This window comes from Ovis canadensis, chromosome 3 (assembly GCF_042477335.2).
Source record: "Ovis canadensis isolate MfBH-ARS-UI-01 breed Bighorn chromosome 3, ARS-UI_OviCan_v2, whole genome shotgun sequence".
NCBI classification, from domain to species: domain Eukaryota; kingdom Metazoa; phylum Chordata; class Mammalia; order Artiodactyla; family Bovidae; genus Ovis; species Ovis canadensis.
This window is the reverse complement of record NC_091247.1, coordinates 2,540,706-2,562,246: the sequence shown is the minus strand read 5'-3', so window position 1 is coordinate 2,562,246 and position 21,541 is coordinate 2,540,706. Positions and strand designations below refer to the sequence as shown.

The 21,541-nt window shown below is 63.0% G+C and overlaps 1 protein-coding gene and 2 long non-coding RNA genes across 5 annotated transcripts in view; 1 reads left to right on the top strand and 2 right to left on the bottom strand.

Moving 5' to 3' along the window:
- The window catches only part of ADAMTSL2 (ADAMTS like 2), a 47,211-nt gene that overhangs the window by 5,205 nt on the left and 20,465 nt on the right, over positions 1-21,541 (top strand). Inside the window, exons 1-9 of one of the 3 annotated variants that reach the window (XM_069579844.1) lie at positions 7,438-7,739; positions 9,729-9,819; positions 10,381-10,523; positions 11,430-11,505; positions 12,609-12,711; positions 13,225-13,370; positions 13,505-13,628; positions 17,512-17,592; positions 19,832-20,007. In XM_069579844.1, the coding sequence (XP_069435945.1) occupies positions 9,730-9,819; positions 10,381-10,523; positions 11,430-11,505; positions 12,609-12,711; positions 13,225-13,370; positions 13,505-13,628; positions 17,512-17,592; positions 19,832-20,007 (939 nt within the window). In that variant the 5' untranslated portion in view covers positions 7,438-7,739; position 9,729. Of the gene's footprint in view, positions 1-7,437; positions 7,740-7,965; positions 8,151-9,728; positions 9,820-10,380; positions 10,524-11,429; positions 11,506-12,608; positions 12,712-13,224; positions 13,371-13,504; positions 13,629-17,511; positions 17,593-19,831; positions 20,008-21,541 lie in introns of those variants that run through there. The other 2 variants (XM_069579847.1, XM_069579845.1) reach the window with 2 other exon arrangements.
- On the bottom strand, positions 55-1,428 carry LOC138435352 (uncharacterized). Its single transcript, XR_011255052.1, has 2 exons — positions 549-1,428; positions 55-411 (listed from the first exon to the last, which is right to left on the bottom strand). It is a non-coding gene; the product is annotated as an uncharacterized lncRNA (long non-coding RNA).
- LOC138435353 (uncharacterized) lies at positions 4,424-6,768 on the bottom strand. Its single transcript, XR_011255053.1, has 3 exons — positions 6,250-6,768; positions 6,035-6,098; positions 4,424-5,070 (listed from the first exon to the last, which is right to left on the bottom strand). It is a non-coding gene; the product is annotated as an uncharacterized lncRNA (long non-coding RNA).

The window sequence follows — 21,541 nt, the reverse complement described above, 5'->3', positions numbered from 1 at the left end:
GTTACCTCTGGGTGACTCTGTGTGAGTTCCCCAGGCTGACTCTTTCCCTGGAAGGACTGCTGGGTTGATTTATTTGTTGTCAGCAAAAGGACCGCTTTCGTTACACGTTCTGAGTTTCATCCAGGTGTAAGGATGTCACTTGCAGCAGGACGCACAGACTCATAACGTGCAGCCTGGTGGGATTTGCCAAGGGCATGTGACGGCTCCGCGCCCCCTTCACTGCGGCGCCGTCCTGCAGTCCCCAGCAGAGGCAGCCTCTGCTCTGGCTCCTGGAGACACCTGTCTCGGCCTGCATAAACGGACGCACGCCGGGCGCATTCTCACAGCCCCGGAACGGCCCTGGGAGTCGCCCACGGGTGTCACAAGGCTTGTTCCTGTGGTCACTGGGTGGCTGCTCTGGAGTTTGTTCTCCTGGGAATTGGAATTTGGAGAATGGGAAAAGTGTGTGTGGGGGAGGGGCAAGGCTGAGGGGTGCCCACGCTCACCAGTCGGTGCCTCAAGCAGAGGCTGCCGGCTTGTTCCTGGCCTTCGGGGTGCGCTTGACCCACCTTTCCTTCCACCTGGGAGCTCCCTCACCCTTTCCAGAAAACTCTCTGTTTCGTTGTATGCTGGCTGGAGCCTGTTTCTGCTGCCTGCAATGAAAAGTCCTACTTGGGACATGTGGTCGCATCTTTTTGTGCTCACGTGCCTTCTTCCTAGGCACCCACACCCTCAGTGTGAAGTCCAGCGTCTCCAGGAGAACCCAGGCCATCCCTGCCCAGCTATCTCCCCTCAGCACCCCTAGCCGCCCTCGTGCGCCCAGAACCTCCTCCTGGCCTCCCTGCCTTCCTGGAAAGAGCACCCTTCCGCCACCTCTGCGTCTGGGGGGAAGGCTCGCCACCCGGCACAGGCAAGCCGACGTGCTCTGCACTAGGCCCCAACACGCTGCTCTCTCCCATCCGAGCATCCGCGCCTCTGTACGGAGCTGCTCGGGTTGTGTGTGGGGAGCTGCTTGGGTTGTGTGCCCGGGGCTCGGTTGGCCAGTTCCCCGCCCAAGCCCCGGGCAGAGCCTGGCACGTGGTGGGTGGTCAGCAGACACTGGCTGGATGAATGATTCTGTGAAAAGAATGAATCAAAGTTGGGAGAGGCGGGCGGCAGCGCGCTTCAGCCTGGCACTTAGTAGCCCCGTGCCACTCCAAATGGGAAAACCAGGCCCTGCCATGCGTGCGTGCGTGCGGCTCTGGGTAAGAGGCAGGCGACTCCCGGTGAGCTGGTCACCACCTCTGCCTCCCAGCCCCGGCTTCCAGGAGGAGCAGAAATCGTGCGGTGAGGACATGGATTGGACGTCAGGTGCTAGGACAGAGCTCTCTGGGGCCACAACCCCCCACTCGGAAGTGGGAAAACATCCCACAGTTGGTTTTGTGCATGAGTGTGTGTGTGTGTTTTTTCGCAGCTGTGAACTCCAGGGCCAGGGCTGAGAGCCTGGGGAAGGGAAAAAGAGAAGGGGGGAGGGGCCGGGGGTGCGGGGGAGCTGCACGTGTGTTGTAGCGATTAAGGAGGAAGGGGGCTGAGGAGGGGCCCGCCCTGAAGAAGGGAGACAGGTGGCCAGGCTGGGGCGAGGGGCTGAGGCAGAGGACCACCCCCTCACTGCCTCTAAGGAGGGGGGTGGAGCGCAGAACGGAGGTCAGGGTGCAGCCTGCGTGTGCTCCCGGCCGAGACCTGGTGGCCTGGAGACAGACCAGCCGGCCTGGGGGAACGCTCTGAACAGGACTGGAATGACCCTCCGTTCTCACTGGTGCCAGGGCAGCGATCCGCCTGGGGAGCTGGGAGGGGGCGCAGAGCAGCAGAAGCAGGCTGGTTGCTTGGGGGTGGCACTGCCCCTGAAGGCACAGGGCAGGGAGCTGGGCTGGGAGCCCAGCTCAGCCTGGGCAGGCTCGGAGCCAGCAGAGACGTGAGCTGGCATCCCGTCCGCCCCGCTGCCTGGGGCTCTGCCTGCCAGCTGGCCTCTGATACGCCCCCCACCACCCCACCGTCAGCTGCTCTTGCTGGGGTCACCGTAGACCCCACAGGAAGCAGGCCTGGATCCTCCTGCCAGGGTGTCTGCCCCCGGGGGTTACCTCTGAATTCACAGTGTAGCTCTCTGTCCTGCCTGACCCCTGGAGATGGGGCGGGGAGCGCTCACAGTTTCAGCCCTGCTGCCCCGTGTATCTTGAAAACCATTTACGCACACAGACATTCATTCAGCGCCGGCGCTTGCCAAGCTCTCTTCCTATTTTGTCCCTCTGGGCTGTGTCAGCGGCTGGACGTCTCTTTCTCTCCCCACTTTACAGAGGAGAAGACTGAGGCTCAGAGAGGCAGGGAGGCTGGCACTGCTCCTGGCCAAGGCACCCAACCCCTACTGCAGGCAGCATGCCCCCTGTCCCCAGCAGGTGGTGCGGGTGCCAGTGAGACCTAGCAGGGTCTGGGTGGGGTGGGCCGCCTGACCGGGCAGCCCAGCCTGGGGAGCAGGGAGGGGAAGCCGACCCGCCCTCCCCTCCCCTCCGGTTTTATAGAGGTGCTGAAATGCCCGGAATGCCGCACGGCTCCCGCCTCCCGGACAGCTGCCTGTCTGCCCGGCTGGGCCTGCAGAGCAGGGCCAGCTGCTGCACTTGCGTTCTCCATGTTTTGAAGCCCCAGCCTGGAGCTCCGGTCACCCCCAAGCACGGCAGGCCTTGGCTCTGGGTGCAGGGATCCCCTGAGGCGCCTCCGGCCCCATTCCTGGGCACTGATGCTCCTGAGCCCTTTGTTGGGGCCCCCAGGCTGGTGTGCCAGCCCAGATCTCCACAACCAGCGCTGTGTCCAGCTAATGGCCGGACGCGAGCAGCTCACGCTGCCCCCAGCTCCTGCACAGCTGCCGGGTGAGCCAGGCGAGGGCTCTGCCCTCTTCGCTCCGCAGCCTTGCTGTGCCCTCTGCCCCCAGAGCCTCAGTCTCCTCACAGACGCAAGGGACGCCCGCCACTGTCCCACAGGGTCTCTGTGATCCTGGGCAGGTGCGCTGGCTCCGGGAGCAGCTGGCCCAGGAAGCACTGTGCGTCTGTTCCTGAGAAGCAGCGAAGAGCCGATGCGGGTCATTATAGGGGATCCTCTTCTGAAAGGTGGGCCTTAGCATCCATGCACGGAGACAGCTGTCCAAGGGACCTGGGGGCCGGGAGCAGGGCCGGGACGGGGACACAGGCTTGTTGTCCCCTGCGCCCCACCCACCACTGTGGCAGCACACTGGGCCTGCCTCTCTGTGCAGAGGGGAGAGTGAGGCTGAGACGGGACGGAGCTCCTGGGCACCTGGCCTTCCTGGGGGACTTCTACATATCGGGGCGGGCTGTGTAATCCAGGAGCCCAAGGACGCAGGTCCCTCCCACCCCCCTGGCCTGGCAGTGGGCTGTCCCTGGAGCTGCAGTGGCGAGCTCACGTCCCAGTTGTGCCAGGGCCCCCCAGGGCCCCATCCTTCCTCCAGATCTGGGGACAAGGGCACCTCTTTCTTGTGAATTTTAAGAGCGAGGAGGCCTACACGTAGAGGTCCCCGCTTGAATGTCAGGACTTGGCCTAATGGAAAATGGCAGTGCTGGGAAGCAGGGAGGAGGAGAGCTCTGGTCCAGCCTGCTGGTCCCCGGGGCTCCCTGGTGGCTCAGATGGCAAAGAATCCGCCTGCAAGGTGGGAGACCCGGGTTCGATCCCTGGGTGGGGGCAGACCCTCTGGAGGAGGGCACGGCAAGCCACTCCAGTATTCTCGCCTGGAGAACCCTATGGACAGAGGAGCCTGTAGGGATAGAGTCCGTGGGGTCGCGAAGAGTCAGGCATGACGGAGCGATGGACGCGTGCGCTGCTGGCCGCAGTGGTCTGTGGAGGAGGGGCCTCCCGGAGCGGGGAGAGCAGAGAAAGCTGGGCCTGCCTTGGGCTGGGCGGGGAGCTCTGGGGGTGAGGTTGGCCACTGGGGCCTCTGCTGGGGCCTGGGCCTCTTTCGGTCCTGGCCCACCACTTCCAAACTGGCCGCAGCGGCCCTCGGTGGCTCAGTCCCCATTGGGAAGAAGGGCTCCGCTGTCAGAAGTGGCCCAGGGTGCTCCAGGCTCTGGGTGGGCAGCAGGACGTGGCCGGGGATGGTGGGGGTCCTGGCTCTTCAGGCCGTGTTGGCGGGCCTCTGGGTACCAGAGTTGAGGACCCCCTCGCAGGATCTCTGGCCCTGGTCCCCCACCTTCCGAGCTCTGTTTTAGATACTCGGCTGTACAGGACAGGGCCCAGCTCCCAGCGTGACTGTCCAACCACCGGGACCGCCAAGCCGGTCACCCCTGGCCCACTTTGCCCCTCTCCCTCCCTGACCTGTCCCTTCCCTGAGCAGGCTCCTCTCCTTCCGCCTTGTTCCACGCTTCACCTCACCTTCCCGCAGAAATGTGCACATTTTCCTGTTTCCAAGCTCTTCAGAAATCCAGGTCTGGCAAAATATCTCTTAAAAAAAAAACAAACAACAGGTGTTCACAGCATCTCCAGGCCAGGCTGCACAGAAAGTGGTAGGGACAGCTCCCCCTCACCCCAAACGACAGACAATCCGCCCTTCCACGCGCTGAGCATCTTCTATATGCTGGGCCCTGGTAGGTGCCAGGGATGCCGTGTGAGTCCCAGCCATGGGTCGGGAAGCCAGATCAAAGCGCTGGGCTGCTGCCTGGCGGGCTTCCTGGAGGAGGTGTGCTCAGGAGATCATCTGGAGGGCCAGGAACGTCCAGATGGGTGTGAACGAGGGCTCCAGGGAGGGGCTGGCAGGAACCAAGATGGGGGCTCCGAGCCACTTCTTTCTGTGACACCCCAGGCAGCCTGGGCATTGTCAGGGCGGGGAAGGCAATTCGGGGCCTCCAGGTGAGGGGAGGGTGAGCAGAGGGTGATCTGGGGCTCAGTGCAAAATGGGCAGCCCCTCATTCACCAGCAGGTCAAAGCTTCCTCTTTCTTCCAGGGCCGCTCCCTCTTAACGTTGCGCTCTGCTGGGCCCAGGGAGGTCGTGGTGTGAGCGCTTGGGACTCCACCAGAGACTCCGCCTGATCCTGGCTCCCCAGGGGGCACGAGGCAGACCTGAGAGGTACAGGGGGTGGGCTGTCCCACAGCAGAGGCTCCATCGCCCCATGCGATGTCACCCCCAGAACACAAACTCTAAGAAGATGTGATTAAACCCTTGGCAACGGTGATGGCAGAGCGTGGACCCCAGGCGTGGCCTCTTCTGAGCCTGGGCTGCTGTTCTGGTCGCTGACACTTAGGTCCTCTGGATCTGCCGTCCAGGTCTGGCTGCAGCCCCACAAAGTGGGCCCAGAGGGCACGTGAGGACCAGGAAGCCCGGCCTGACCGGTTCTGCGGAACTGACGGCAGCTCTGTGCTGGGCACACGACAAGGCCTTCGGTTGTGCTTCCTGGCTGTGCTTGATTCTTTATCACCAACCACCCCCCGCAATTCTTAGGGTCTTCAGGGCCCCGGGCCTTCCCCCAGACCACCAGTGGACCAAGCCGTGGTCAGAGCTCCCTGTGGGTCTGGAGTTTGGGGGAAGGCTGGTGTCCCTTCGGGAAGGGGAGCCCCAGCCAGCTCCTGGAGGTAGAGGGTGGTGTGGGGGTGGATGGGGGGCTGGCCCAGGTCACACACCTGCTGGCGGTCCCAGAGCCAGGGTGTCAGCCTGCCTCCCGGCGCTGTCCCACTGGGCTAAGAGAAGGCGCTGGGGCGTTTGCGCCGGCTGGCTGTAGGGTCCCTCCCACGGGAAACCATTAGTCACTCTGTCTCTGGCTGGACGTGGATCCAGCTATGTCCGGAGAGCTAGGACTCTGACTGGGGACACAGAGCCCTGGTGCTCGGCTGGAGGGGCGGGGTGGAGCGGGCAGAGGCCCCAGCATTCGAGAGTGATCAGCAGGGTGTCTGCGAGGGGGTCGGTGAGTGTGTGCTCCTGTGTGTGTGTGCGCACGCATGGGTGTACACACATGTGCACGCAGTGTTTGTGTGCACGCGTGTACACGCGTGTACATGTGTGTGCACGTGTGTGCGTGTGCATGCTCACCAGTGCTGTGTGGCAGGTCCCATCGTGTCCATGATCCAGTGTGCCAACAGGGGGCAGCGTGGGCCTGGGTTCCACCAAACATCACAGGGGCCCCAGGGGAAGAGAAGCAGAGATGGATAAGACCTGCCTCCCCAGAGTCTGGAGAGGATGAACGCGATCCAAGAGCCTGCTGTGGCGGGGATGTGCTCACCAGGGGGCTGGGCTGTGCTGCTTACCAGACGTGCGAGCCTGGGCGTCCCTGGGCAGTCTCGGAGCCTCAGTTTCCCCGTCTGTAAAATGGGGATCTCCTAGCTCTCTGCAGGCAGGAAGGACTCATGCAGGAGGGACAACGGTGGCAGGGCGGCGGTGCGGTTGCTGGCTCTCCTCCCCCGCCGCTCCTGCTGGTGGCAGAGCTTCCCAGGGGTGGAATGGTTCTCAGCCTGGAGGAGCTCCGCAGTTCCTTCCGGCAGGGAGGATGCAGGAGGGGGAGGGCTCTCCAGGCGCCGCTGTGAGCCGTCTGCAGCGCAGAGGCCGGGGATGGCTGCAGTGGCCCGGGGTCGCCCCCTTCCACGTCCACCGTGTGTGGAGGTGCCCCTGTGTGCCGGGCTCCGGAGGGTCTGGTGTGTGGGGCGGGGGCCTGGCCTGCTTCCGGGGCTACTTGCAGTGTCTGGGGTGCCCCCTGGGTGCCGGGGAGGGAGGGGGGTGCGGCTGGAGTGCATGCTGCTGGCTCCGTGCTCTGCTCCACGCTCTGACTCAGCAGGAACGCAGCCTGGAGCCCCACGCCGGCCTGCCAGGGGCTGCCCAGCTGGCGCGCGCCCAGCCAGGCCGTGTGCCCTGCCAAGCTGGTGTGAACATCTGCGAAGCTCCGCGCTCCTCCCCGCCGCTGGCTCCGGCTGTGCGAGCTGTCTGGTCCGCGGGCTGCGGGCCCTCCTGTCCCGTCCCCGGACCCTTGGCTGGGGCCTGCGCCGGGTCTCGGTCAGTCCCTCCGCTGCTCAGGAGAAATGTCTCCAAGCCTGGCTGGGTGACCTCAGAGCCCGGTGTCTCCCCCCCCCCCCCACCCCCCGCCGCCAGACCCCAGCCTCACCATCTGTAAGCACCAGCCATCAGATGGCCGCCTCACACACCTAGGATCCATTCTGGGGAGGGGCAGAGACGGCACCCCCACACATACCCCGCCCCCCGAGGGAGGCAGGCATCCAACGGACCGAGCCTGGGGCTCAGTTCTGCTCCCCCACCCTCCGCACCGAGCTCCCCTGTGACCCCGGGCCAGCGGCCACTCTGTCTGGTTACCCAGACACGCGGACCCGCGTGGTGGCCCCGGGCCGGCGGCCTCTCCACTCACGGCGGCGGCAGGCAGCTGGGCCGGCCTGGCCGTGCTCCAGAGGCGCGGAGCGGGTTAAAGTGTGCGCCGGGCCGGCCGGCGGGGCGGCGGGCGGGGGAGCAGCCTGGTGGGAAGTGTGAGTTCCTCCCCGTCTGCCTGACAGCTATAAAGGCCGCCGCGCCCGCCCGCCCGGCCGCCGCTGGGCTGCGCCTCCCTGGGAACCCCCTCTCGTGGGTGCGCTTTGAAGTGGAGGAGGGAGGCGGCCAGGGGGCGGGGGAGCAGACAGAGAGAGGCACAGCCCGCGGCCCTCGGCGTCCCAGCCTCCCCCTGCACCGCGCACCTGGCTAGCCTGCCCGCGACCGTGGCCCCTTCCCCCGCGAGGACACCCTGCCGAGCCCCAGCCAGGTAGGCCACCTCCCCCGCCGTCTTGCTTCCCTTCCCACGGCTGCCCTCCCAGGATGAAGGTGCGGCCCCCAGTGCCTGCAGGTCAGCCCCGGCCCCTTGGGGAGCCGTTATATAACAGGACCAGGGACTCCTGGGGAGGGTCCAGACCCTCTGAGCCCGGTCTGGGCAGTGGGAGTGGGGGTCCCTCAGCTCCTAGCCTCCCCGAGCCCAAAGCCCTCACTTGCAGGGCAAGCCTCTCCCGCTGGCCGGTGGTGGCTGTTTTTGGACCCCAGGGAGGGCTGGATCCCGCGTGAGCCGGGCCTGGCCTGCAGCCACGGCTGTCTGGGAGCCTTAATGAAAACCAAGTGTGCGGCCGGCTCAGCACCTGTCTTCAGCCTGCAGGCAGGAGCCGGGGCCACAGACGAGCCAATGGTACTGCCGACGGGGGTCCGTGCTTGCAGAGGGGGCTGGTGGGGGTGCAAGTGGGGGCCTGCGGGGGAGGGGCAGCCCCCGGGGGGTGAGTGGGCAGGCAGGCAGGCGGTTGGGGAGTTGCGGATCTTAAGGTCTCAGCTCCAAATTTCGGGGTGGACTGCTGCCGCGTCTGGGGCAGGGAGACATTCTTGGGGTGCGAGGCTGGCATTGGCGTAGCTCCTGGTAATTTGCAGGTGCTTGAGCCCACGAGGAGGTGAGGGTTTGGTGGAGGAGGAGAGGGGGCAAATGAGGAGCTGTTTTCAGGCCTGGCAGGCATCGGGCGGCGGGTGCCTTCTACCTTCTTTCACTGGAATTTATCTCTGTTTGCCCTTGGGTCTGGGGGCTAGTTGGCCACATAGATGGCTGTGTGGGTTTGGCAAACTGGCTCCCCTCTCTGGTTCTGGGCTAGAGGAGGATGGGCTTGGGGGTTTCCGAAACTCCTCCAACCCACTGGCAAGTGACACTCAGGACCTGAGACAGACCCTGGCAGGAGGTCACTGCAGGCCCCCAGCTGGTACTCCTATCTCAGGGGCAGATAAGGGAGGCTGAGGGCCCAGGAGGCTGGAGGCAGCCCTTGATTTGACCCCTGGCAGGGAGGCCAAGCATGGGCTTACCTGGTGGTTCAGTGGTAAAGGACCCTTCTGCCAGTGCAGGAGACGCGGGTTCGATCCTGGGTCCGGGAAGATCCCCTGGGGAAGGAGATGACAGCCCACGCCAGGATTCTTGCCTGGGAAATCCCGTGGACAGAGGAGCCTGGCGGGCTACAGTCCACGGGGTTGCAAGGAGTTGGACACGACTGAGTGACTAAACCGTAGCAGGGAGGTCAAGTCGCGTTTTGGGCTGGGGGTGCTGGACTTCTTGGGAAGGAAACAACCCCAGGGTGGCCCTGGGTCACCCTCACGCCAAGGCCCCGGAGGTGCAAGCTGAGTGTCTTTTTTTGGGAGGGAGGGGACAGAGGTGCCTGGGCTCTACGGAGTCTGGGGTCCCTCCAAGGCAGGGAGCTGCTGTCAGGGAGGGCCAGGCAGAGTCTGCACGTCCACACCCTCTCCAACAGCTCCACACGGCCGGTGGGAAGGATCGCTCTCCCATGTAGGTCAGCAAGTGCTGAGCAGACAAAAATCCAAGGGTGCTCTTGCTTGGGCCAGGTCCAGCGGCAGAGGCAATAGACTGATCCTTAGCTCCTTCATCCAGGGGGTGAAGCCTGGGCCTATTTGTGCCCCTGGGTTTCTCCCCAGACATCCTCCAAGGAGCTCAGGTATTCCGAGGCAAAGCTTGGCCCGTGTCCCCAAACGCCCTCAGATCCGGTGGACCGGGCTTAGCATGCACACCACCATCCTAGGGTCTCAAGCCCACGGCAGACATCTCCAATCACTCACGGAGCCCACCCAACAGGGCTGGCAGGCAGCCACTACCAACAGATCCCAGATAATCTCAGGCCTCACTGGGTGGGCCCCAGGGGGTTTTTCACCAAAGCAGACTCTGGCCGCCTGCGAGGGGAGCTGGGCCTGGCCTGGCAGTGACTGTGGCCTTGCTTCCTAGGATGGAGGGCAGATGGCAGCCTTCACGATGGGCCCGGGCCCTGCTGGCTGTGGCCCTAGTGACTGGGAGTGCATCGTCCACGGGGACCACGGTGAGTGGGGAGCACAGGCCCTCACCCAGATGGGCTGATGCTGAGAGCCACGTGGCAAGATGCGGGGCAGGGGCCCAGGGCACCCTCTACTCCCAGGAGCACGCCTTACACGCCGGTCAGGCCAGCCCCTGGGTGGGTGGGTGGGGGGCTCAGGCCACTCCAGCGTCCTTGCCGGTTTGGCAGGCCGGGGGCTGCAGGGACTGGGTGCTCCCCTTCAGCGCAAAGACCCGGGGTGTAGTGTGTGGACAGGTGGGTTTGGGTCCTGCAGAACCCAGGCTGGCCAGCACCTTCCCGCAGGCCACTTGGGAGCGAAGGAGGATGGTTAGGTTTGGTGTTACGATCCCACCAAGCCCCCAGAAGGTTCCAGATCTCAAGATCAGGCAGCATCTGAGGTGCTCAGCTCTCTGGGAGGTCCCTCGGAGACCCCCCTGGAGGTCTGAGCCGGGGCTTCGAGCAACCCATCCAGGGGGCTGTGTCCTCCCGTCCAGGGCACGGGGTCGGCGGGCCCATCTGGCCAGGTGCTCCAGCCTCCTTTTAACCGTCGTGGGGCCTCTCACCCAGGACAACAGCCCAACGTCCAACAGCCTGGAGGTGGGCCCCGATGCCACCGCCTACTGGTGGGGAGAGTGGACCAAATGGACGGCGTGTTCCCGCAGCTGCGGGGCCGGGGTGACGTCCCAGGAGCGGCACTGCCTACAGCAGAGGTGCTGGTGTGAGAGCGGGGCCCGTGGGGCTGGCCGCCCGGACTGCAGAGGGGGCGGGGAGGTGGGCAGCAGCTGCTGGGTGGGGGACTCGGGCTGAACGCAGCCTTCAGGTTGAGGCTGCACAGGCCAGCTGAGCCAGTCAGTCTTTTCATTGGCCTCCCTTGGGGACGCAGCTTCTGTCGGGTCCCAGGCAAGGGTGTCCTGCGGTTCATCCCTCTCTGGGGCACTGGGAAAAGAAGACCCTGTCTAGGGCTCTTTCAAGGAGTGGTCAGGTCTGCCTTGGCCTTCTCTCTCCTGAAGACCCAAGTTGGATAAACATGGGGTAAGCCTACAGTGCAGCGGTTACTGCTGGCCAGACCTGCGTTCACATCTTGCCTCTGCAGCTTCCTAGCTGTGTGACCTTGGGGAAGTCACTTAACCTCTCTGAGTATCAGTTTCCTCTTTGTGGAGCGGAGATTATGCTCGAGCCCACCTGATGTTTCTGAGGATGCGAGACTGTATGTGCGTGTGTGTGCAGGCGTGCGTGTGCGTGTGCGTGCATGTGTGTGTGTGCTCACGTGTGCGTGTGCGTGTGCAGAGGGCTGGGCCCGTGGTGAACGCTGTTCTGCCATCACTAATTCTGTGGCCTAAGACCGTGCACTGTGTGCTGAGGACTCAGACATGAACGGGACCTCGCCCCTCCCCCAGGAAGAGGCTGAGAAGAACCCTGAAACTATGGGGGTGCCTGTGACAGGAGCAGGCTCTGTTGGAGCAGTGGAGATGGAGAGGGGCAGAAGGAGGCCTTGGTCAGAGGAGCCCGCGGAGGGTCGGGGCTGGGGCACGCTGTCCAGAGGAGGGCTGGGAACAGGGTCAGGATGGCAGCCGGCCACTCCTGACCTGAGCTCACAGCCCGGGTCCTCCCTCCAGGAAGACGTCTGTCACAGGCGCCGGGAACCGGACCTGCACGGGCACGTCCAAGAGGTACCAGCTGTGCAGAGTGCAGGTGAGGCCCGCCCGGCCGGACCACTGCCACCCTCCAACCCCTCCCAGGCAGGACTCCAGGCGGCTTCCCTGTGGCCCCAGCCCTACGGACACTCTGTCCTGGGCCTGCCCCCTGCATCCCAGTGAACAGAAGTGGGGGTGGGGGCCCCAGGCTCAGAACCCCTCTCCCTGCCTCAAGTCAAGCCCCTGGTGCCCACCACGGGCTGCGGGCACCTGAGTGGCGAGGGCCCGCTTCTGCTGGCAGGGCTCTCACGTGACCTCAGGGCTGGAGGCCTCTGGCCGCCTGCGCCCCCTGCACCCAGGGTGAACCATGTTCCCGGGGAGGCTTAACGTCGCAGGTGGCCCCGTTCCAGCTGCAGCTCCCGCGTACCCGCTCCATGCCCACGCACTCAGCCCCTGAGCCTTCTCTGTAGCAAGGTGGCCGGACCAGGCTGGCTGGAGGCAGCCACTCTGGCTTGGCCTCCAGACATTTCACAATGATGGGGCCCGAGCCAGTCTGAACCCCACCCCCAGGGCGGGGTGGGGGGCAGAGAGATGACCGTGTGTGTCTTTGTGTCTGTGTGCACAAGGGGGGTTCAGGGGTCAGCGGAAGTGAGCAGCCTGGCTTCTGGGTCAGCCTCGCGGGTCAGCTGCCCTCCAGACTCGAGTTCAGGAGGGACACTCGGCCAGTTGGGCTTCTGGCCCCCTCGGGCTCCTCTTCCACGAAGTCAAGCCCATTCAGTCAATGCCCATGTCCCAGGCCCCGTGGCTGTGGCTGCAGACACCCAGATGGGCCCCTTTCCCCAGAAGGCAGGGTGAGCACAGGCCAGGCTGGTGTCCCCGCAGCTCCATGGGCAGCGGGGGAGACGGCCAGGGTGGCGGGGGGTGATGGGGTCCAGCCTGCAGCAGCAGGAGGGCCCGCACACATGGGCCTGGAGGCCTGGCGCCCCCGCCCTCCTTCCAGAGAGCCTGACAGATTGAGAGCGGGGAGGAGAGGCCACCCCACGGGCCTCGGCCCTGGCACGGCTGTGCCGGCTGCAGCCACTTCCTGCTCAGCCTGGACAAAAATGCCTTTGTCGGGCCGAGTTCCTCCCGGAGCCTCCCTCCCTGTCTCTTGCTTCCCAGGAGTGTCCGCCGGACGGGAGGAGCTTCCGTGAGGAGCAGTGCATCTCCTTCAACTCCCGCGTGTACAACGGGCGCACGCACCAGTGGAAGCCTCTCTATCCGGGTACCGCGGCCCTGGGCCGGGCAGCAGGGCCCGCTCCACCAGGCTCTGTCCCTTGCGGCCGCCCCCTGGGGACCACGGGAGGGAGCGCCCTTGTCCAGCGGGTGGGCAGGTGGGGAAACAGGCCTGGAGGGAGGGGGGGATCTTGTCGAAGGTCCCCAGTAGTTCAGGCAACAGTGTACAGGACTTGGGTTCTCCTGCTCACGGAGGAGGTGCAGGGTCCCCAGGACTGGCAGCCCCGGGGCCACCAAGTCGGCTCAGACCTCCTGCAGAGGGGACGCTGCCCACTACTCACAGCGCAGCAGAGGCTGGTCTCTGAGAGCCTGTCTGGGCCAGATCGTGTGCACCTCGGTCCCTATTCCTACCGCTGAGGCCCTGGGCAAGGTCCCTTCCACTATCCAGGTGTCAGTGCCTCCATCTGTGCCATGGACAGAGGGCTGTCTCCGTCGGGCGGGGGGGCGAGAGACGTCCCCGACTCCGGCTCTGCAGCGCCCTGAGACCCCCGTCTCCCCACAGACGACTACGTGCACATCTCCAGCAAGCCATGTGATCTGCACTGCACCACCGTGGACGGCCAGCGGCAGCTCATGGTGCCCGCCCGCGACGGCACGTCCTGCAAGCTCGCCGACCTGCGAGGGGTCTGCGTGTCTGGAAAATGTGAGGTTGTTCAACACTGTAGCACAAGCACCCACTGGTCCCCTCGCGCCCGCCGCCCACCCCGTCCCCCCAGGCGGTGGCGGCCCCGGGGTCTCGCCTCGGCGCCCTCCCAGCAGCCTCTCCGCCTCCCTTTCTGCAGCCCATCGGCTGTGACGGGGTGCTCTTCTCCACCCACACACTGGACAAGTGTGGCGTCTGCCAGGGTGACGGGAGCAGCTGCACCCACGTGACGGGCAACTACCGCAAAGGGAACACCCACCTGGGTAAGAGCCTCGGGCGCCCGGGGTCCAGGGCCTGGGGCAGCCTGCCTCCGGCCGCCGAGTGACCACGCAGGGTCCTTCCCCTCCTGGCCCCCTCGATCCTCTGCCCAGGCCCAGTGGGGCTGGCCCAGCAGCTCTGGAAGGACCCCTTGGGGACAGGACTGAGAGCAGCTCTGTGTTCGCACCCCTAGATCCCAGGTGCCCTGGTGTGCATGGGTCTGGGGTACCACCTGCAACTCAACACAGCCGACAGGGAGGTATTAGCCCCGCTTGTAGCAGGGGGAAACTGAGGCACACGGTCGGTCCTCGCTGCTGACCGGAGGGTGGGGCCTGGGCACGTGGATTCTGGGGCCTGAGCTCTCAGACCCAGGTCTCCAGGGCTGAAGGGACGCGCTGGGTCCCACCGGCCCCGGCCGACCCAGCGCAGAGCTGGCCCCTCTCTTTCCTGGGCCGTGGCTTGTCAGTGGCCTCACAGGAGCATCCACCTCTGGGGGCTGGGCCAACAGGGCGTCTGTGCATGTGCTGGGACTTGACGATTTTGGAGAGATGTTACTTATAATACTCGGGGTTAAATGGGAGGCATTCTTGGGTCTCGATTAATGCAGTGGGATTAAACTGGGTTATCACAGCCGCTGGACTGGGAGAAGCAGGGCAGCTCGAAACCCATTTAGCAGATGAGGAAACTGAGGCACAGGGTGGGAATTGCCTACTTGAAGTCCCCCATGGAGGCCAGGCATGTCTGGATGGAACCAACCCTGGAGAGCACCTGAGGGCTTGGCTGTTGGGACTGCACTGCTCCTGGAGGCGGAGCAGAGGGATAATTTTGGAGTTAGTGTTAGAGCCTGGACGTGGGACCCAGGGATGAACACGCCGACTGAGGAGGGTCAGGGTAAGAAAAGGAGGAGTGTCTTAGTGGAGGCCCAGCTGGACAGGGCTCTGAATAACGCTTGACAGGTACAGTGGGCAGAGGCAACTTCATTTGCAGGGCTCACTTTGGAAGGAGTGTGGGCAAAGACACTGTGTGCTTCCTGCCTTCCTTGCACACACCTGCCTTCAGGACCTTCTGCCAGGTCCTGGGGTGTGGACACAGCAGAGGGAGCGTTCAGGCAATGTGCCTCTTTCTGAGCACCGCCTGTGTGCCAGGAGCTACAGGGTATGTGGGCCCATGCCTGCACGGAGCTCTCAGCTTGGGGGCCTGGGGGCTGACACGGAACCAGTCCCACCCAATTTTACCGAGTGCCTTCTGTGCACAGAGCCACACGCAGCAAGCTTAGCCTGCTCCCGCCTCACGGCGTCTCCTCTGGGCAGGGCCTACTGCTGCCGTTGTGTTACAGACGTGGAAACAGAGGTTAAGAAACTAGGTTAAGGTCACACAGCCAAAAGAGGCAGAGCTGGGTCCGAACCCAGAGAGCCTGATCCTGGGTCTGAGGTCCTAAGCACTGACCCACGTGGTCCCCTGGTAGACCTGTGCATGGTAACCATGGTAACCACGGTGAAGAAGCTTGTGAGCTGGTTGCTAATTAAAAAATGAGTATATGTAAACTAAGATCATGGCATCCAGTCCCATCACTTCATGGCAAATAGCTGGGGAGGCAGTGGAAACAGTGGCAGACTTTATTTTTTGGGCTCCAAAGTCACTGCAGATGGTGACTGCAGCCATGAAATTAAAAGACAAGAAAAGTTGTGACCAACCTAGATAGCATATTCAAAAGCAGAGACATTACTTTGCCAACAAAGGTCTGTCTAGTCAAGGCTATGGTTTTTCCAGTGGTCATGTATGGATGTGAGAGCTAGACTATAGAGAAAGCTGAGCGCCGAAGAATTGATGCTTTTGAACTGTGGTGTTGGAGAAGACTCTTGAGAGTCCCTTGGACTGCAAGGAGATCCAACCCGTCCATCCTAAAGGAGATCAGTCCTGAATATTAATTGGAAGGACTGATGATGAAGCTGAAACTCCGATACTTTGGCCACCTCATGCAAAGAGCTGACTCAGTGGAAAAGACTGTTGCTGGGAAAGACTGAAGGCAGGAGGGGAAGGGGATGACAGAGGATGAGATGGTTGGATGGCCTCACTGACTTGATGGACATGAGTCTGAGTAAACTCTGGGAGTTGGTGATGGACAGGGAGGCCTGGCCTGCTGCAGTCCATGTGGTCACAAAGAGTCAGACATGACTGAGTGACTGAACTGACTGAACTGATATGTGGACCTTCAATGGGCCACCCACTCCAGTGCTCTTGCCTGGAGAATCCCATGGACAGAGGAGCCTGGTGGGCTACAGGCCACGGGGTCACAAAGAGTCAGACACAACTAAGCAACTGTGCACAAACCTTCATTTAAATAAGTGATATTTAAGCAAAGTCAACCAGTTAATCCTAAAGAAAATCATCCCTAAGTATTCACTGAAGGACTGGTGCTGTAGCTGAAGCTCCAATACGTTGGCCTCCTGATGCAAAAAGCCAACTCATTGGAAAAAGACCCTGATGCTAGGAAAGATTGAGGGTCGGGGAGAAGGCGACAGCAGAGGATGAGATGGTTGGATGGTGTCACTGACTCAGTGGACGTGAATTTAAGCAAACTCCAGGAGATGGTGAAGGACAGGGAGGCCTGGCGTGCTGCAGTCCATGGCGTTGCAAAGAGTCAGACACGACCGAGCTTCTGAACAACGACAAGCACAGTCCTCACTTCCCAATCATTTAACCTCTAGAATTACTGTTGTGTCTGTCAGCGGGAAATACTAGGGCAGAAGATAAATGACTGTGTCCCTTTTCCCAACCCTGTGCCCAGCGACACCGGTTGGCAGTTTGAAATTGGTCACTGGGACAGGAAGTGTTTACACCCCGGGAATAAGCCAGTACTGCAGGTCACAGCACCTGCCCTCCCACCAAGAGAGCTGGTGGTTAAGCATTTAGGGGCACCCTGCTGGCTGGAAGGACAAGCTCAGGGTCTTCAGATGCCTGCAAAGGGGAGCAGCCTGTAGAAGCGTCTCATCAGCCAGGTGGGCCCACATGTTCCTCAGGTGACCTGAGGGTCGGCTCCAGCAAACCTGATTCTAGAACCTTCTCACCGTCTTCTCCTGGAAGGCTTTTCATTCTTAAGACTTTAAAAATCTCCCCTCCTTCTCCCCAGCGAACCCTCTACCACCTTCCAGCAGCACCGTCCCTTCCTCAGACCCTGCCCCCAAGACCCTTGGTCCCTTTGTAGGGGGCTCTGCGGGAATCTCCGTGGCTGCCTCCTCACCTGCTGGGACCTGGGCCCCAGGCCCAGGCCCCGACCTGGGGCTGTATACTTCCTCACCTTTGTGATGTAGCAAGCCTGTAAAATAAATGCGATGTTATGACAGTGTGGATTTTTAAAATAATAATAATGAGAGCGTCCTCAGGGCCAGACTCTGAGCTACCCAGAATCTCCTCCATCACCAAGCGTGGGGGCCATCATCCCTGTGTGTGGATGAGAGCACGGAGGCCCGAGGCTCCAGCAGCTTGCCAAGGGCCACCTTGGTGACAGCAGCGGAGCAGGCCCAGGACGTTTCACTCTGGCCGATCTATGACCCCCGTGGCCTGTGGTGTCCCTCGGGAGGAGCAGGGCAGGTACTCGGGAGCGGCACCCACGGCCTCAATAGGAAAGTGTCTTGGAATCTGGTACCGCACAGGCCGTGCCGGAGCGGCCAGTCAGCTTTCCAGACTCACAGGTAGTTCCTACAGTGCCGTGCACTCGCCCCTTGGGGGCCTGGGTGCAGCTATTGGGTGGGGACAGGGCTGCCCTGAGACACTGCCTCTTGCCTTCCAGGAGCGCAAGAGGGTGGTGACCACCATCCAGAGCTGCCTTTCCTCTCGAGAGGCGCCTGTCACAGCTGACCCGCCGCTCACCACTGTCCCCTCCCCCAGGTTACTCTCTGGTGACCCACATCCCAGCTGGCGCCCGAGACATCCAGATCGTGGAGCGGAAGAAGTCTGCGGACGTGCTGGGTGTGTATGTGGGGCCCGGGCGGCTCGCAGGGCTGCGGATTTACACGGGGTGAGATGTACGGGCTGCGGGTGAATGGGGAGCACCTGACCTTGCAGGGAGGGTGGTCCTGGAAGCCACAGCTCTGCCTGGGTGTGAGTGCCTGTGCATGGGGTGAGGGTGAGGGGGCCATCGGGAGGCTGACCTCATCCCAGGTGTGGAAAGACCTCACACTCGGGGCAGCTTGACACAAGAGGGGGCTGTGACTCAGGTAGTGAGCGCCCCATCCCTGGGGGGCCAGGCACGGAGAAAACTGGAGGTGGCATCCCTGGCCCCCATCCTGCCCCAGGGTCTGAGGACTGACAGTCGGGGGTGAGAAAGTTGGGGCAGAGCAAGATGGAAGTGGGTAGCCAGTTGGAAACCAAGGGTGACAAGAAGCAGGGGTGGGATGCAAGCTCCCATCTGGGGCCCAGAGTTGATGTTCTGGCCACTGGCCATTCTGGTGGGAAGCCGGGTTCAGCTGGAGTCTCTGACCTGAGGACTCTGGAGTGCATTGCGTGGTGGCCGAGGCAGTGAGGCCCACCTGGGGGACGGTGTCAGGAAGGCCTCCCTGTGCGGCTGGAGGTTGGTGGGGCCATGCACCTTGTCTGTACCCCTGGGGAGCCCCTTCTGGCCGAGGAGGACAGGTATTGACAACTGGGAGCTGACCTCTGCCAGGCAGGCCAGCTGTCCCTGAAGCCTGAGGCACCTCCCTGCCTCTCAAGGCATCTTCTTGGGGGCCAGGGCTGGTGGGGTGCAGCCACCCTTCCTGGGGGGTGCTGGCATGGGGGTGGGGTGTTTGCTAAAGGTCCCCAGGTTGAACCCTGCACAGGCTGTCAGCCCTAGCGTCTGGGCTCCTGAGCACCAGCCGCTGACCCGGCAGGTCTGCAGGTTCCAGGCCCCAGCCCCGGACCCGAGCGGGAGCCTGGCCTCTGCCAGGCTGGTTGCTCTGTGGCCTGCGGGGGAGGGCGGCGAGGCCAGGAAACACCGTGTTCCCAGAGCTGGCTGCAAAGACACCGTTCTTGAAACAGACGCGTGGAAATACCGAGGGCGGCCCAGAGCGCCGGGGAAGCCGCAGGAAGGAAGGTCATCACTGTCAGGAAGCGGGTTTTGGACACGGGCCGGGGATCTAGCCCCATGCGTGAGCCCGGCCCCTCGGGTCCCCTCGCCCGGCCCATGCTCTTGTCCCCGTTATTTTTGACGGTGCTGCACGGAGGGTGCTCTTCCAGCAGGCGGAGGCTGCTCGCTGTGTCTGTCTGATAATAAATTAACTGCCGGGCTCCGCCGTGCGTGTTGCATCAGGAGCTTTGGAAGCTAAGCTCTTCCCTGCCTTCAGGCCAGTTCCTGGAACGGGCTCTAAGGACACCCTTTGGAAGAGATGCTGTCCCCGAGGTGGAGCCTCCCACCCCTGCCAGCCCTGAGGCCCCTGGGGAGGGCCAGCTGCCGGCTCTGGGCAGATGTTCCAGCCTGTTGCCAGGGGTGTTTGGCGGGGGGGCGGGGGGGGGGGTTCCAGTTCCGGGAGCAGACGTCCTTCCAAGGTCCTCAGTTCCAAGTGTCCACCACACCCTGCCTCAGAGAGAGGCTGACTGGGAGCCCTGCCCGGGAGAAGGGGCAGCCAGGTCTCCCAGCCTGGCAGAGTGTCATGCTCCCAGCAAGAGCACCAGGCTGGTCAGCTTGGGGTGGTCTGGTAGGGCCTACGGGGGACGCTGGGACAGGGCTTCAGTGTCTCTCAGCTTGGACCCCACCAGGGCGGGAAGCTGAGAGTGGCGAGTCCCCTGAATTCACGGGGACTCTCTAGCAGAGCCGGGCTGGGCAGCCTGGTCCCAACCTGGGTGACTCCTGTGGTCTAGCGCGTGTCTAGACCTGGCTGCTTGGTCCTGACGCTCCTCATCGCCCTGCAGCCTGGGCCCTTCCGAGGCCACTAGAATGGCAGGACCTAGCGGGCCGCGGGCCAGCCATCCTTGGGTCATCTAGACAAGCCCTTGTTTATTTTAGGCTGGTTAGGAATGAGGACTCACGTCTCCCCGGCCAGGGCCACATGCTCTGGCAGACGGAGCCTGCCACTCCCACACCACATGGAGGTTCCCGGCTTTGAGGGTTTGGGGAGGGTCACCGGGCCAGGCTAACCAGAGAGCCCGAGCGTGGGGTCCCACTGCCCGCTGCCCTTCAGCCCCCTCCCCCCCCGACCCCGGCACGCATGACTGGGCAGCTGTGGCCTTTCAGCTCTTGCAGATGAAGCCGGCTACTTCTTCTTCAACGGCAACTTCAAGGTAGACAGCCCCAAGAACTTCAACATCGCCGGCACCGTGGTCAAGTACCGGCGGCCCATGGATGTGTACGAGACGGGCATCGAGTACATCGTGGCCCAGGGGCCCACCAACCAGGGCCTGAATGTCATGGTGCGTGGGCCGCCGCAGGCGGGCACTCCCGGGCCTCCGCCCCCACGCACCTGGCGTGGTTCCTTCGCTCCCCGGCCACTTGCTGATTCACGCCCTCATCCCAGCCCTCACTCAGATTTGAGTTCCTTCTCTGGCCTCCCAGTGACTCATGAATTCACTGGCTGTTCGCTTGCTCACCCTCTTACCTGTGTGGTCCTCCCTCCCCTCCCCGCCTCCTCCTTCCCCGCTTCTAGGTTAGCTCCCCTGGAGGGTGCGCACAGCAGGGGCCCCCAGGACCTGCGCGGGGGGCTGAGGGCAGAAGGCTGATGGGGTGCGGGGGTGCAGGACCCCACTCCACTCCACAGTTGGGGATTGGAGCCCCCCATGGAGTTCCCTACTCCCGACTGCATGGACCCTCAGTGCCGAGGACGTGGCAGAGCTTGTCACAGCCATCCCTGGACGCCGGCCCCGGGATGCTCACGGCTCCTGGGGGTGGGGTGGGGGCCCAAGCAGAGGGGCCCAGCTTGCCAGGACTCTCCCCAGGGCTCCCGTCAGGAAATGCAGGTCACTACCGCCTCGTGCCCGGCTCTGGAAGCGTAGCAGAACTGTCAGTGAGATCAGGGGCTGCTCAGAGGCAGTTCTGAGGCTCTCAGAGGCCTGCCGGCCTTCGCAGACACTGAGGGAGATGCTGGGAATGGAGCCCGCCCGCCTGGCTGATGCCAGAGGCTGGCCCGTGTCAGCCAGCAAACCTCTTCTGTCTCTTCCCTGGTTGCTTCAGGCCCTCCCGGGGCGGGGGCTGCACTGAGGAGACTAACAGATGAACCAGAGACCCTCTTCCCTGAACCCACCCGCACGTGCCTTCTCTAGACCACCTCCTCCCCGATCTTAAAATCTTTTCCATCCAGGCGCCTGACCAACCAGCCAGGCCAATTGCACTGTCCATGAGTCAGCATTTATTCTTACCTAGGGCCACTCTGCCTTCCTTACAAATCGGGTGACAGCCTTTCATGTACTGCCTGAAGCTTGCTGGGAGGGTTTTCTTTCACAGCAACTTTTCAGGGTCACTCCGGAGCAGAGCTCATTTTCAGCTTGCACCCCCAGACCAAGCTGACCTGATTTTGCGTCAAGTTTGGCCATTGTCCTCCTCTCTGACTTCATCAGAAGGACACCCTACGCGGCCATAGCTATGAGCTAAGAGAGGGTGCTGGCGCAAGAGTCGTGGATGATGGCAGCTGGGTCACCTGCTGACCAGCTTTCTGTCCCTCTAGCCCTGGACTGCTGCTGGGCCCTCCCAAGCCCGGAACTTAACAGAGCTGAGGGGCCTCGTGTTATGTTGTCCAGCTCTGGTCACTTGCTGGCCTATGGTCAAAGGGCCTCGGAGCCTGCCAGGAGCTTTTCCCAAAGCACATCTGTTTCTTTTAGGTGGGATGGCCTTTCTCTAGAACGCTAGGGTCTGCATTACCATTTTCTCGGCTGAGCTTGGCAGGAACTCCGCAGTCCGTCTTTCTCCACCAGACTACTCCGTTACTGTAAAGGGCTGCTGGGCACTATGGCC